The 16,464-nt window shown below is 41.0% G+C and overlaps 1 protein-coding gene across 11 annotated transcripts in view; it reads left to right on the top strand.

Moving 5' to 3' along the window:
* The window catches only part of NEBL (nebulette), a 174,279-nt gene that overhangs the window by 99,227 nt on the left and 58,588 nt on the right, over window positions 1-16,464 (top strand). For 3 of the 11 annotated variants that reach the window (XM_082193628.1, XM_082193629.1, XM_082193627.1), the window contains exon 4: window positions 5,925-6,032. In XM_082193628.1, coding sequence (XP_082049754.1) covers window positions 5,925-6,032 — 108 coding nt within the window. Of the gene's footprint in view, window positions 1-5,924; window positions 6,033-9,687; window positions 9,911-10,130; window positions 10,266-16,464 lie in introns of those variants that run through there. The other 8 variants (XM_082193636.1, XM_082193637.1, XM_082193634.1 and 5 more) reach the window with 8 other exon arrangements.

Below are 16,464 nucleotides of genomic sequence, written 5' to 3'. Positions count from 1 at the left end.
GCTCTAGTAGAGTTTTTTGTAACCTGACCAGCACTGTCTGAAGACACAACAACTTCCTGTATTTTTTGAGAGGCTGAAGTAACTTGTTTTCAAAAAATCCGCCTACAAGATGCATAATGTGGTTTACCTGAACGTTTAAAACATGAAAATAAAACTAACTAAGTCTGCTACGGGGAAAGTATGCAACTGTCTTCTAGAGGGCAAATTTTAAAACTATCTCAGAAACAAAATGATTCTTCCCTATATTTTCAGGGAAACCCCGTAACACTTCAAAACCAGTCCCTTTGCTGGGTAATTCAGATAGAAATAGGATTGGGGTTCCTTCCTTTCCGATGCTAATCAAATGTGGAAACAGAAGGAGTATGATTTATGCTTCCTGTATTCCATTCATGCATACAGTACCATTAATCTCAGCCCTTTATTATGCTTCAGATTAAAGCCATGTGTTGTGGAATAGAAGGCTGTGCTTCCACCCGATGCAGTGGAAGTGTATTTCAAGCTAATGTGCAATAGCCCATCCTAATTTATCCAATTTTGTAGAATATTCTGACATTAATCCACCTAGTTCAGACATAGCATGGAACTCTGGCTTAATTCAAGCCAGGATATTTGACCTGAAGCTGCATGCAGTGGGAGGAGGGAAGTGGTGAGGGAGGAGCATGTGGCTGTGGCTTGTGGCATTTGCCTGAAGCTGATGAGGAATGCCCAAATGCGGCCAGTGCCACAGTGAGGTAAAGTGTTTCCTCTCTGTGCAAAGAGTATTTATTTAGGACATTTTTTTCCCCTGCCTATCTTCAACCATGGAACTCATGGTGACATTCATGTGCTTCCCATCCCAGGCACTGATAAGACACAGAGCAGCTTAGCTTTATTCAAGACTCCCTTAAAAAATGTTCACCCTCTTTGTCTTTCACTTCTAGGCAATTTGAACTGAAGGTGTGCATGTGGACAATGTCAGACACTGCCATTAGCTTGCTCAGGCTATTTTAGATGAAGACATATGTACTGACCTCGCGTTTGTGGCGATATCCTGCTATCTTTTCAGTTATTTGAATCAGACACGATGCTTGAGTGTTTCACATGTGACAATAAGAATTGTTGCTTAGAAAGAACATTTGATGTAAACTTTGCTCTTTCCTGCTTTCTCGGTTGCATGAACACTATTCAGAAATCACAGTCCTTCATGTCTATAACACAAAGTTGTTAAATACCAAACTAGAGAGTGTTTTCTGCTTCAATCTCACAACTATAACAAAGCGCCATCTTCTGTCTTGTCACTGGTCCCATGTTCCCACTTTCTTTTCTTTTTTATGGCTGTATTTGCATTTTACATTTTAATTTTTTAAAAAATGGATTCACAGCAGTTTCAATGTCATTTGGTACTGGTACTCTTGACCAAGAGCAAACTGAGAGCAGATGGTTGACAGAGAGTGATGCCACCTGGTCTGTCACTGGTGCCAGATATGTTATCTCCTATCCATGGACGTTTGTGACGAGAGGGAGGGAGACCAGATAAAAGGCAAACTGTTTGTAAATAGGCGATCCAAAATAACACTGGAATGCAGGTCCCAGCTTGCCTATGCCCTATATTGTCATTCTGTTTCTTTCCTTCCAGGTATAGCTTATGGAAGTTTGTGTTCTTAATTCCTGAATCCTTAATGCACACCATTTCCCTTTCCTTTAATAAACTAGTGTGTGTGTATGCAAGCACATGCGCTCCTAGGCAATGATGAAATGAAGATACATGCATGCATACATTAGGTATCTCTAGTAGTATAGTTCATTGAAACACTTCTTTTATTGAACAAAATGCTTTGTCCACCATTCCCCTTCATTTTATATTCAGCTGCATGAGCAAGGGTTGCCTTTGTTTCCCATAACAAAACAATATAGCGCAATACAAGGTTACAACTAAACTATAGCAAAACCGATACTTTCATCTTTATTTCTTTTTTCACTCAAACTTAAGATGCTCAGTTTGCTCCACTTTGGCACTGTGGGCTGCCTTTGGCTGCAATCCTAAGCGTACTCTCTAATGAGTAAATAAACATGCTTAGGGTTGCCCTGTCAATCTGATGAGCCAATGGCTGTGGTTTGAAGAAAACAGCCTGGCAAGCCAATTTGGACTCTCTGGCAGGCTAATATTGGCCCACAGGCTGGAGGTTCCCCAGCCTGCCTTAAGCCATAGTTAATATTAACCACCGTTCCAGATACATCACAATAAACTATGGTTAACTGACAACATAAATGAAAGCTTCCAGTGTCTTTCTTGTAGATGTGCAGTAGCAGAAGAAGGGGATGTACATAGGTTCAAGGCTTGTACGTGTAACACTAAATGACTGTATGGGTTCAAAGCCTTGAGTTATATAAATATCTTATATGCTTACCTTTTGGTATTTTGGAAATGGGCAAGGTAAAAAGAAGTGTTATTTTCTGTCTTCAAGATTCTTTATCCTGGCCTTTTCAGATATCAGGTTTTTTTATACACCGCTCCAGATAGATTTCAGCTGCATCAACCTTTGTCATCATACTTCTTTATTTTTATTTGACCTTTTCAGAAATCATAGAAAATTGAGGCAACGCTGTACAACCATTAATTACTGTTGCTTCTATATTTTAAAGAATTTGAACCTACCCTATCCTTTAACTGCCAATCATTTAATTATTGAATGTTCACAGCTTCTCCATTCTTATCCAACAAAACCCTTGCAGATGGCCACAGAAACATTTACAGGGAGATTTGCCCAGTTAACTACATGATACAGAACCTCCCACTTCTTGACCATTTGGTGGTGATGCATCATATTATCCTCTGTGATTATTGCGGCAGCTGTAGGTTTTTGTAAAAAAAATATTAAATAATCAGTTTACTTAGTGACTGTAGTGCATATATTTTGTTAATAATATTTTGCATACAAGGGTGGAATTTAAATTCAAGAAAAATGTGCCCCCCCCAATATGTGAGGCTGATGCAAACAATGTACCACAAGTGCAAAGCAAGAGCTGGAAACATGTTTAGAGCCAGGTGAAAACATTCCTCTTCTAGTCCTTTGGCTAATTAAACAATCTGTGTGTTTTTAAACTGTGTGTGTGTGGGGGGGGTGTTTGTTGTTTTGTTTGTTATTCTGTTATGCATTTTTCTGTTGACTGTAAGCTTTCCTATGATGAGAGGGCCTTTATATACGACTGAAGGGCGGGGGGGCCACTAGGGGCGCATTGGAAGATGGCCCACAATACCATCTCTCCGACCCACACGGGGTAATTAAGAGGCTGTTATGGGAGTAGGCAGCCTCCCTTGTTGCCCCAAGGAAATGGGGAACACTGCCCTTGCCTGTTGCGCCCATAAATCACCCCCTAATTCGAAAGAAGGGGGGTGAGGGCCCTAGGCAGAATGTGGACCTCGGCTCTCCTGGACGTTGTCTCTGATCGCGCACTTGCTGCAGCAATTTGGAATAATTAATTACAAAAGAAGCAAATGCACATATTTCAAGTGAAGAAGGGGAGTGAAGTCTGCTAATTTAAGTGACCTATGCAAAAGAAGACGACGGTTTGGAGAAACAGGATTATTTTACGATGAAGATACACCAAAGGCTGGGTATGTTGACAATGGGACTGAATGGGGGGGGGGGAAACCTTTTTTACTTTCCTTTTATGTGATTTACAAGAACGCCCCCTCATTAGAATTGTCGGTTGAACTGACCCAAGCAGGATGATTAAGGTCTGTGTGGAGATAAACTTTAACCAAAAGTATGCTTTATGAAGATCGAGAAGCAATAAGAGCTTTTGGAATGGCGCAGCAATTAATTCGGAGTCGCCATCTTGCCAAAGGATTTATAGCCGGAGGAGGAACGGACTTGTTTTCAGACTGCATTCCTGGTGAATCTCCTCAGAGGTTTTGAGAAAGGAGGCAGATGGGTGAAGATTAATGACGCTAAGACTGTTTTGATGTATGGAAGTGATGTTATATGGAAAATGTCTGGATATGGCTACTGGATAAAAAAAATAATATCCACGCAGGGTTACAAACTGTTCTAACCAGCTTGCGGAGACTATCAGAGGTCACAAAGAGAAAGGAAAAATATATGAAAATAACAACAAGAGATGTGGAAAAACAATAAGAAAGGACTGGATAGTACTGTGAACATCATAAGGTTAGATTTGTGGACAATAAAACAGCAGTAAGAAGCAAGAAGTTGATTGGATCCCCTTCGGAACTTGAAATATGGGTACCCCCAACAAAAATTTAAAATTTGGCTGTGTAATTTGGAATTTATGTAATTTGGTTTGATTTGATGTGATTGGTCGGTTACTAAAAAATTATTCTTATATACGACTGAAGGGCAGTATATAAATGTAATAAAATAATGTTATTTTTATTACATTTATATGTAATAAATGTCAAGAAAAGTGAACAAAGGAGCCACAAGTTATTAGAAAACATATTGCTTTTGATTATTCAGAAATGCTTAAGCCTTTTGTCTTTAACATAAACGGGTTTTCTAGGAGGGAGGTGCCATTTTTTGCAATATTGTTTTCTGTTGGTGTGAGGTTTTCAGCTCACAGAACTCATTTAGAGGAATTTTATTGGATTTGCAAGTACAGTGGTACCTCGGGTTAAGTACTTAATTCGTTCTGGAGGTCCATTCTTAACCTGAAACTGTTCTTAACCTGAAGCACCACTTTAGCTAATGGGGCCTCCTGCTGCCGTTGCGCTGCCACTGCAGGATTTCTGTTCTCATCCTGAAGCAAAGTTCTTAACCCGAGGTACTATTTCTGGGTTAGTGGAGTCTGTAACCTGAAGCGTATGTTACCTGAAGCATATGTAACTCGAAGTACCACTGTATTGGGTTATACAAAACACATTTGCTTAAAATACTACTCCAAACCATGGTTTAGCATGAAGGCATGGGTTCCTGGGGAGGAGATTGCAGTTGCTCTGCTCCTCCTTGGTTCTTTTATCACATAGTTAAGAAGGAGGGAGCTTAACCATGAGCCTAGGTTCAGGCAGTATGTTAAGCCAAACCTTGGTTTAGCAGCTATACCACACTATACTGAGATAAAAGGACTGGAGAGGGGCACAGCAGGTACAAGCACCTCTCTGGGAGCCAACATGATCATACAGTCCAGGCAAGCCATAGTTTGGCTTACTGAGTCATGCCAACAACATGGGCGTAGCTGTGTTTTTTTGGGGGGGGGGCAGAACCTCAGTTTGCTATGTATTTCTATTGATTTTTATTGGTTTGGGGGGGCAGTTGCCCCTCCCTGCCCCCTTGGCTACACCCATGGCCAACAAGGCCATAGTATTTACTTTTGCTTTCTTTTATGTTCTGAAATATTTCAACCATTTCTTGCACTGTCTAAGAGTTCCGTCTGGCATGTGGCTAGACTGAACATGAAACTTGGTTTCTCCTGAAGCAGTTACATACAGTGGGCTGTATCCCATGCTGTTCATCCTCTGAAACAATGATCACTAATGTTTAAGAAAGTAAATTCCATTGATTTCAGTTAGATCCTTACATTGGACAGTGTATATCGAGATGCATGCTGTTGAATCAGACCAATATTGGTTGAAATCTAGCATAGTTTGGAGAACTGGAAAAAGTAAATACTGTGCTTTACCATAGTATCTAATAAAACATGAGTGGCTTCAGGTGCCCTTTCTAGACCCAAAATATTGCCATGACCAGCTAGAGACATTTAGATGAATTTTGTGGTATGCAGATGGCATGATGTGACCATCTTTTATTTTGCCATTCTTCATGATCAACCAGCTCTGCGTGCTAAGAATGCCTGTGATAAAAATGTTCCGTTGATTAAATGAAAGTAGGATGTGCTAAGGTGTTGGCAGCATTTGTTCACTCAAAGCTGAATTTTGTGGCATAGTATATAGTGAAAATAACGTTTCTCTGTTTTCTGTTTGATAGGTGAAATACAAACGTGACTTTGAGGAAAGTAAAGGAAGAGGTTTCAGCATTGTAACTGACACACCAGAATTGCAAAGACTGAAAAGGACTCAGGAACAAATTAGTAACGTATGTGGCCCATTGATAGTAGATCAGAAACGTGATGCACAAGTGAAATGGCATGGTTGGATCCGATAGAATGTTTCCAGGTGTGAGTTTGTATGTATGTGGGGACTGGAATTGTTTTATGCTTTTGTGTTTGTTGTGCTTGGGTTCAAAGCTTTGTGTTGCTTGTGCAGCACAATGGTGGTGTGTGTTTCCCCTCTCCATACCAGTTAAAGGTGGACTTACTGTTTACAAAATACTCATTCCTTTAGAGAAACAATTTCTTGCAAATAAGCACCTTTCTGCTTTCATGTAATGTGCAGGATAAAAACAATAAACCAAATTTCCAGGTAACTTCATCTTGCAGAATTACTTTACTTACAAATAATAATGGTTTTGCTTCTCTTTGCCATGTCTGTAACTCTTGGCTTTAATATGTAATGTGGGTCATGCTCAATCAGTGATGTGAGTTTTCTTTGGAAAAAATCCTGTGCCGATTAGGATAATCCACACTGAAAATTTTCCAGAATGCACTTGAATTCACCCCCCCCCCCGGTATCCTGGAGAGCAGAAGTGGACACAAGTGCTTCCTTGACCTCCTGGTAGGTAAGTCACTACTGCTTACCAGAAATGGGAGAGGCGAGGCAGCAGGGACATGGTGAAAATGCACAAGCCGGAGCTAATCTGGCACCCCTGCCAGTGCGTTTGCACCACACCTCCTTCCTTTCCACTTCGTCCTTCTGTAAGTGCCTCCACCCAGCCATGCTATCTGCTATTGTTACAAAGCGCTCTGTAGCAATGTTTGTCTTACTTGCATCTAGTATGCAAAACTCATAACTTTGAAACTGCCAATGGTGCCTTATAGCGCATTTGCAATTGACTTCAATATATTATTTCATCTAATTCTTATTTTAACTGTTTTTAGATATACCACACAGCCAAGTTGTATTAACTAAAACATGATTGAAATTGCCAAGAAAAAGGGTTGATTTTAAAAAATTGGTTCCCAAACAAGCATGCATACCATTTGGTTATTGGGACAAATTAAATCACATCTCTTTTGACAGCAAATAGTCTTTATACTGCTCAGGACTATAAAACAAGGCTTCTGGCCATGTAGTTCGCATGATTTTGCATTCCACAATTTGCATCTTGCTTTTGGGGATATGTTGTTGTGAAGTTCTGAAGGTGTAGTGATTCGCTCCTTTAAGTCTGGTTTATGGGAATGGGTTAGAACCTCAGAAATAATGAGCTTACATGCAGCTGCCTCCCGTTAAGGCTTCAAGACCAGTGTCACAAGGTATTTGGGTGGAAGAGGTGAATGCCCAAGGTCTAAGTTCCCATAAAACCTGGATTGGTGGGAGCTCTCGGCAGCTAACCAGCCAAGGTCAGCATCTATTGGGGCTTTTGACATCATCTTCTTCCATTGCTCAGCCTACAGAGATTTAAGTGTAAGCATTTATGTTAATTAGCTGAATAAGTTAGGGTTTTTGTTTGTTTTTTTAACCTTCCGAGCTATTTTAATCTGTGTAAATATTTGGAGTTTTTCTCTCTTGTAGAGTCTTGTTTTAGTAAATGTGTATGGTTTTATGAATTTTGTTCTGATCTGAGTTCCTGAACCCTTTAATTTTGACCATGCTTTTCAGAGCGAGGGTCATCCACCACACAAGGTAAGGGTTATTATTATTATTATTATTTTAAATAACTAATTCTTACCCATCCTGCATACAGCTTTCTGAAAGACTGGTTCTGCAAAAGGCATACTGGTATTGTAAGTACCTATTTTTAAATAACCTTTCCAGAATACTTTTTGAGAAGGAGAATCTGGACTCAGTAAATAAGCTAAGTGAATGGGGCTACATTCTGTGATAAAAATAATAAAATTTAAATTTTCATACAGGAACAACATTTCCTATTTGTTGCTGGAATTGACTTACTACTTAAATGCTTCAGTAATATCGTACTTGCTTCACTTTGTAAAAGATTCTTGAGTGATAGTGGAGGTCTTGGATCAGAAATAAATAAGGGTGAGAGAGGAGCTCATTCTGTAAGTTCAGACTATAACATTGAACCCAGAACAAATGCACACCTGCAGGATAATTCTGTGCCCAGGACAGGTGTCTGGCAAGCTTGGATTACTGCAATGCGCTCCACGTGGGGCTACTACCTTTGAAGGTGACTTGGAAACTACAACTAATCCAGAATGCAGCAACTAGACTAGTAACTGGGAGCAGCCAATGACACCATATAACACCTGTCCTGAAAGACTGCATTGGCTCCCAGTACATTTCTAAGCACAATTAAAAATGTTGACCTTTAGAGCCCTCGGCCTCGGCCCTGTATACCTGAAGGAGCGTCTCCAACCCCATCGTTCAGCCCAGACACTGGGGTCCAGCTGCAAGGGCCTTCTGGCAGTTCCCTCACTGCAAAAGTGAAATTATAGGAAACAAGGTAGAGGGCCTTCTCAGTAGTGGCACCTACCCTGTGGAACACCCTTCCATCAGATGTCAAGGAGATAAATAACTATACAACTTTTAGAAGACATTTGAAGGCAGCTCTGTATAGGGTAGTTTTAAATATCTGATGTTGTGTTTTTATATTTTGCTGGAAACTGCCCAGAGTGGGTGAGGAAACCCAGTCAGATGAGTGGTGCATAAATAATAAATAAATAAATAAATAAATAAATAAATAAATAAATAAATAATGCATAGTTTAGCAGCACACTTACCTGGGAGTAAGCTCCAATGAATGCAATGGAACTGCTTCTGAGTGGAAATGTATAAGAAAGTGCTGTGGGACACAGGAAGTGTGTGGTTGGTTTATAAGCTCCTTCCTTCTCTCCCCCCCCATAAATTCCTTTCCTTTCTCTTTTCAGAGCTATCAGTTTTATACCGTATTTTCACTGATGTTAATGCTAACCATAGGCGCCGACTCCATGGGGCTCAGCCCCCCCAATAATCTCGGGCGCCCTTGCCGCCGTCCCCCGCCTCCTCCCCACCTGCTCCCTCACCAGCCAGCCAGCCAGCCACGCGCCCTAGCTGGAGAGCCCCGGCCGTCCCCCGCAAGAACAGGGGAATCCCCGGGGGCGGGGGCTTCTGCCTCTAGCCCCAGGTTTCCCGCATATCAGCTGTTCCGGAGCTGATTAATAGGCAGCAGCACGCTCTCCCCTATTTGCTCACGAGGGGGCGGCGCCACTTTATTTGCATATTCATGAGCTTATTTGCATATTCATGAGCTTATTTACATTTCACGAGCTTTCCCGGGCCCCCCCAATATTTTTTATAAGTCCGCGTCCCTGATGCTAACCATGGTTGAGATCAAGTTTCATGTCTCCTGCTGTTCAGAAAAATTCTAATAAAATATGAATGGTAAGCAGGCTAGCGTATGACATATCAAGATGGAAATTTACCTCGAGAGGGTGTCCATTTGTATGCTGTAAAGAGCCTGCCAACCTCCTATTGAAAGATGCAATTTTTCAAGCAAGCAGTGCCTCCAGAAGTCAGTGGGAATGGGAATGCTTTGAAGAGAAGCTCTCACAGAGGCAGAATCAAAGGCTTGATAGGATTCTGTTGTCATGGCAGTCACAAACTCAGTGTCTTGTATGGATTGCTCTAGGAAAATTAAATAAATTAACTGCTTCTCTTTAATGACAAGTTTTAGACATTTTGGTTCACCTTTCCATGGTTGGATGGCCATTTTAAATTGCCTGTGCATTTTTCAATTTGTGTGGTGTGATTTAAGATGCTCATAAATTATTTTTTTCAATATTTCAGATCTAAAATATTCACATCTATTCTGCTGAGGAGAGAGAACACACACTGACTTGGGGGCCTCAAATCTGTCTCTGTGCTTGGTGTACATTCACATTGCATGATCAGGACCATTCTACTCCCCTGTAATTGGTATTTTTTGCGGGGTATGTTAGATACTTTCATAATGAAAGTGTATTTCAGTTTCCATTTTTCCTCATTTTGTGAAGAATAAATACAAATTTAATAATCATCTGAAGTAAGAAATGAGTTTAGAAAATCGACACAAAGACCGCTTAAATATAAAAGGAGGATATCTACTCTGGAAGGCAGCCTAAAGGTGCACACGCACACACACCCTTGATTGTTTCCTTAAAACATTGGTTTGCTCTTATGTAGTACTGTTGATGGGCAGTCACTGGAGAACTTACCAGATTGCTTCCACCTGCTTAGTGGAGAAAGTAGCAAAACCACAGATGACGTTATCACCCTGCGTTCCTGGCCCAAGGTAAGACAACACTGTCCTTGTGCTGGTGGTGGGGAAATGGCATCCGTTTGCACTTAGCATGCCTATTATCTGTCTCTGGGCAATAGGCACTGAACAACCTCCAAGAATCTGGGCTAAATGGCATTGCTGTTAGGTAGTTTTCCTCTGCTGACACAGACTGAAGGCATACCTTATAATTTAATTTCAAAGATGTCAAAGGGCATAGGTCAGTACTGGAAACTGTGATGGTTGTATAATTCCACGCCACCCCCTTAAATGAAATCTCTGTTAAGTTGTTAATGAGGAGAATATACTGCTGTTTTGAAGGTAAATAACAAATTGCAGGGTAAAACTTAGTAAAGATCAACACTCCTTTATTTATTTATTACATTTATAGCCCACATTTCCTCTAAGAAGCTCTAGTTGGCGTATATGGTTCTCTTTCTCCCCATTTATTCTTCACAACAACCCTGAGAGGTGGGTTGGGTTGAGAGACTGTGACTGAGCAGGGATTTGAACCCTGGTCTCCAGGGTCCTAGCCCATCACTCTTAATCTCTATACCACACTGGCTCTAATATGGCGTAAGCTTTCATGGGCCACAATCCACTTCGCCACATCCAGTGAATCATGCAACGAGCTCTATGAAATCAAATGGCTTTGTGGTTCTTCAAAGACAAACCCCAGCCCACATGGCAAACCACTTTGAGAAACTCAAGAGAGAAATTGTTTTTTTTTTAAAATTGTGTTATGACAGAGGGACCTGCTGTTGAAAGGATGAAAAGAAAGAGTAAAACTCTGCATGAGCCTTTGGGAGCACCGAAAACATTCCTTTGCATAGGAGCCAACTGCTAGGGGCCAAGGGGTGTTCACCCCCCAAGCTGATGGGCATTGCCATTCAAATGGTGTGTGCGCACCATGTCATGTGATCAATTATGCAGGGTGAGGCTTACCTACCCCCCCAATACTTTATTTAAGTTGGCACCCATATTCCTTTACACTATGGACTCATTTCCCAAAAGTGTATAAGCCAGCCTTCCTTAACCTAGCATCTTCCAGATGTTTTGGACTACAACTCCCATCAAACCCAGATAACAGATGTTTTTCTGCCCCACCACCGAATTTCTAGGCTCAGTATTTCATTTTAGTATTTGACATTTTCAGAAATGCTGCATTTGTGTGTGTGTGCTTTTTTCTTTATCATTCTGAGAGTTACGTATTTGTAAATATGAAGAACAATATGCTTCTTGTAGGGAAATTGCACTGGAAAGTTTCTTAGACCACAGCTAGCCATATCAACAACTAAATTCACTATCTGCTGATGGTGATGTACTGTGCACTGTTTCTGGCTTTAACTGTACACTTTAAAAAAAATCCCTATAATTAGAATTGTTGGCACATTTGTGCAACCTGTTTACTTGCTCAAGCATAAGCTGTGCTCTGAAATTGATAAAACAGATTGCAGGGAGAATTGGCAAGCAAAGATGTTAAATCAAGGTCCATAGCACCACTTGGAAACTGCAGATCATTATTTAAGCGATTTACTTTACCTTCTTCAAGTGATGTTCACACTGATCTCCTAAAGTACTAAATAACCCAATGCAGCTTTGAGAAATGAATGGATTCATGAGTTCCTATTCTAATAGGTTCTACTGGATTGAAAATAGACATGAAAGCAAAAATGAAACAAAATGGGGCTGCGTTTCTGGAGCCTAATAATTACATACCATCCATACTCATGAATTGCATGGTGTGATGATGAGGTAAAAAATAATAATGCATGGAATCACTGAGCAATTCAGTTTGGTAGGCGTTTAGCTTTTCATACTGGAGTATGTGGTAGACTTACATAATTTTGATATTGCTAAAAGGTCCACAGATTAAAAGTATGTAACTCTGGAGAAAAAAGTGTGCATTGCCAGCTATGCGAGAAATCTGTGTTGGGTAGTCCTCTGATTATGGGGAAGCTCAGAACTAGAATGTGCTGTAGTTTGTATCTTAGCTTCCATGCATATCAGATGCTTATTAGGAGCGAAAGCTATAATGCATTTAATTGATAGATTAATTAGCCAAAATTCTAATCTCATGCATACACATACTTCTCCATGCTTAAAAGGAGAAGATTGACCTGTACACTGACATGCCCTTTATGCAGCAATGACAGATCCTAGTTCCTTTATTTGATGGAGAGTAAAAGGAAGCATAAAGGTGTTTTTCTCCCCTTCACCGTCTATCTGCTAATCTTTAGATAATTTGCCCTTCAGGATGCATAATGCTACAGCTTTCCTACTATAAATAAAAACCACAGCAACTGAAGCCAACTGTGCTCATTTGGAAACCAATGTCAACGTTTCTTTTAAATCTGGCTCTTTCACAGTACAGATGGATTCAAACTCTTAATTTTTAAAAGGACTATTGCCTGTTTAAATAAAATTTAATGATCAGTTAAATTTGTGTATACATTTAAATATGGCTAAAAATAAGATTTTTTAAATGGTGATGTGTGTCATAATGGGAATCATCTCAGAAGAAAACAAAGGGTAGGGGGGAATGCATTTGCTAAGGTGACACTTTGCACCAGGAAATAGTTGTATCAATATATTAATATTTCTCTCGCATGCCCAGTTATTCAGATGTGACACCTTTTTAATCATTCTATAGGTTTTAAATGTATTAATCCAGCCAGTTAATTGATTATTCCTTGCAGCTTCATTTCTAGCCAGTTTTGGCCCCAATGTGCTGGTGTTAAGAATTGAGAATAGTCTGTATTCTGGAGTTGGTGTGTTTCTGCTTTTTTGGTCCAAGGACAACATTACTGTAGTGCAGGCATGGCCAAACTTGGCCCTCCAGCTGTTTTGGGACTACAACTCCCACCATCCTTAGCTAACAGGACCAGTGGTCAGGGATGATGTGAACTGTAGTCCCAAAGCAGCTGGAGGGCCAAGTTTGGCCATGCCTCACTAGAGTAATGCCTGCTCTAATGGAAAACTGTATTCTAAAAGTGGGTGGGGCTAGACCCACACATAGTCACATATACAAACAGTTATTTCCCATGAAAACAGAAATATGTTCTTAGAAAAATGTTCTTAGAAACATTGTTCAAGTTTTACTTTTTATTTTCTGAAAAAACAAATAGAAATGCTCCAACACACTTTATTTATCCTGACTATGCAAAAAAGGCAAAAAATACTCAGTAATACCTGCAAAATGATGTAACTGAAGCCAATGCAGACAGCTATGTTGCAAGCCCTGCATTATGGCTGTTGAAAGCAATTGCATCTGGAAAATTGCATGCATGCAGCTGCAAAATGCATTGACTATCTTTTGCATATTTGAAGCAAAAGCAAGTCTCCTGAGACATTTCCTTGCTGCCTTGATATTGCAGCTGGTCTTACTGAAGATGGAATCACAATTGTACATTTAGCACAAAACCAAATCCACTTTCCCTCTTGTCTGTTTCCTGCTGAACAGCTAAGGTTTGGAAGAGACCAAGAGGGCCTGGTCAAATCTGGTTTTAGACTGCATCTGTAGCCTGGAGGTTTCCAATCCCTGTTCTGTTCTTGCACAACAAAAATAACATCCATTGCAACAACATTGTAAGAAGTTCCTTCTGGGTTAGGCCAGTAGCCCATCTAGTCCAGCATCTTATTCTCACAGTGGCCACCCAGATGCCTATGGGAAACCAGCAAGCAGGATTTGAGCACATTAGGACTCTCCTGTGGTTTCCAGCAGCTGGTATTTGGAAGCATTACTACCTTTGACCATGGAGGCAGAGCATAGCCATTGATTGCCTTAGGTAAAGGTAAAGGTACCCCTGACCATTAGGTCCAGTCATGACCGACTCTGGGGTTGCGGCACTCATCTCGCTTTATTGGCCAAGGGAGCCGGTGTACAGCTTCTGGGTCATGTGGCCAGCATGCCTAAGGCGAACCAGAGCAGCACACGGAAACACCGTTTACCTTCCCGCTGGAGTGGTACCTATTTATCTACTTGCACTTTGATGTGCTTTCAAACTGCTAGGTTGGCAGGAGCAGGGACTGAGCAACAGGAGCTCACCCCGTCACAGGGATTTGAACTGCCGACCTTCTGATCGGCAAGTCCTAGGCTCTGTGGTTTAACCCACAGCGCCACCCACGTCCCTTATTGATAGCCTTAACCTCAATGAATTTGTCCAATCCTCTTTCAAAGCCTTCCAAGTTGGTGGTCATCGTTGTCTCCCAAGGGAATGAGTTCCATTGCTTAACTAAGTGCTACATGAAGAAATACATCCCTTTATCCTGTTTTGAATCTTCCGACATCCTGCTTCATTGGGGACCCACAAGTTCCAGTGTGTTATGAGAGGAGAAAAACTTTCTCCACTTTCTCCATGTTGTGTATACTTTTATAAACTTCTATCATGTCCCCTCTTATTGGCTTTTTCTCTGAACTAAAAAGTCCTAAGCACTGCAACCTTACCTCATAGGTCGGGTTGCCATATTTCAAACCCCATTTTACAAAAACGCTCCCAAAGCGATTCAACCTGGACGTCAATTCTGCCTTTGAAATCCCAGCAATGTCCAGGAAAATCAGGACATATGGCATCCCTACATAATGACAACTCTAGGTTTCACCCCACAGATCCTACTTGACATGGGGTACGAACAAGTAAAAAAACTCATCAAACAGTGTGTGGAAGATACTGAACGCCAAGCAGATCTAGCCAGACGACTGAATGACCTGAATACTTGAAGGAGTCCTGCACAGATGTTAAGATCTGCCAGAGAGGCCTTTCTTGGTGTTGTGCCATTAGGTGTCATACCCAGCATGGTTTGATGATGCCCTACTTATGAAACTCCCTGCCTCAGAAATATAGCTGGTGACTATGCTGCTTACATCCAGATGCCCATTTAAAACTTGGCTATCTACCTAGTCCTTTGGGAGCAACTAGCAGATTAAGTGATGGCTACAGTTTCAGGGATGCAGGGGGCACTGTGGTCTAAACCACAGAGTCTAGGGCTTGCCGATCGGAAGGTCTGCGGTTCGAATCCCTGCGACGGGGTGAGCTCCCATCGCTCTGTCCCAGCTCCTGACAACCTAGCAGTTCAAAAGAACACAAAAATGCAAATAGATAAGTAGATACTGCTCCGGCGTTTCTGTGCACTACTCTGGTTTTGCCAGCTTAGTCATGCTGGCCACATAACCCGGAAAAACTGGCTGTGGAAGCGGACAAACACTGGCTCCTTTGGCCAGTAAAGCAAGATGAGTGCCGCAACCCCAGAGTCGTTTGTGATTGGACTTAACTGTCAGGTTCCTTTACCTTTACCTTTTTACAGTTTTATGATGGGTTGAAATATATTTTAAATTTTTAATTGTAGAGGACTCTGCATTTTTATTGAGGTTTTACCTTGAGATCTTTGGATATAGCTGTATAAAATTATTTTAAAGGCCTAATAGTTATAAAATGCACAGAAATCATCTTACATTTTTAACAGGAAAGAATTAAGGGAGTTGTATGAAATATTCTTCAATTTTGTTTTCACTTAAAAAAGTATTGCATGCCTTAATCTTTAGCACAGAGTAAGAGCAGAATATTTTGGCAACGTGTTTGAATTATTCAGATAATTCTCACTTTGGCCAGAGCGGTTGCATATGTTGAGTATTGCATCTTGCTTGTAGCATGAACAGCTTGCATCTTTACTTGTTAGCTTGCTTTGGCTGTATGACTCCTCCCAGGGATTTTATAAACCTAACTTTTTCAGAAGGCATTCTGTTGCACGAAGCAGTCACAGTCAGTTGAATCTCACGCAGCTCTCCCTTTAACATCAAGGCCAGCTGTTTCTATATGAACAGGGATTGAAGTGCAGATATGAACGTCTTTCTGCCAATTGGCAAGCTTGTAGTAGTAAGGGACATAGTAACTTTTGTATGTATTACTTGCCTAATGCTTGTGAACTTGTTGAACTACCTGAGCTGCTATTCAAAGTGGATTAAAGGGGGAGAGAGGGCATGAATTAAGTAGGATGCCCCCCAAAATCTTCATCTTTGGAATGTGCTGCCCTCTTACCTGCCTGTGTGTGCCATACCGCGGTTCTCCTACCTTTCTCCTCAAGGTCAGCAAAGGAGCTTATGAGGAGCATAATGGAACATGCAAAAGAGGAAGGTGGAGAAAGCAAAATGTTTTTTTTTCTCCAGCTGCTAGCTTGCTATGCCTGCCTTGGCCTTGGAGTTATTTATTGCATTTTT

Source organism: Podarcis vaucheri (assembly GCF_965113315.1).
Source record: "Podarcis vaucheri genome assembly, chromosome: 12".
Lineage (NCBI taxonomy): Eukaryota > Metazoa > Chordata > Lepidosauria > Squamata > Lacertidae > Podarcis > Podarcis vaucheri.
Note: the sequence above shows the minus strand (reverse complement) of the source record. Positions and strands in the feature narration are given on the sequence as shown.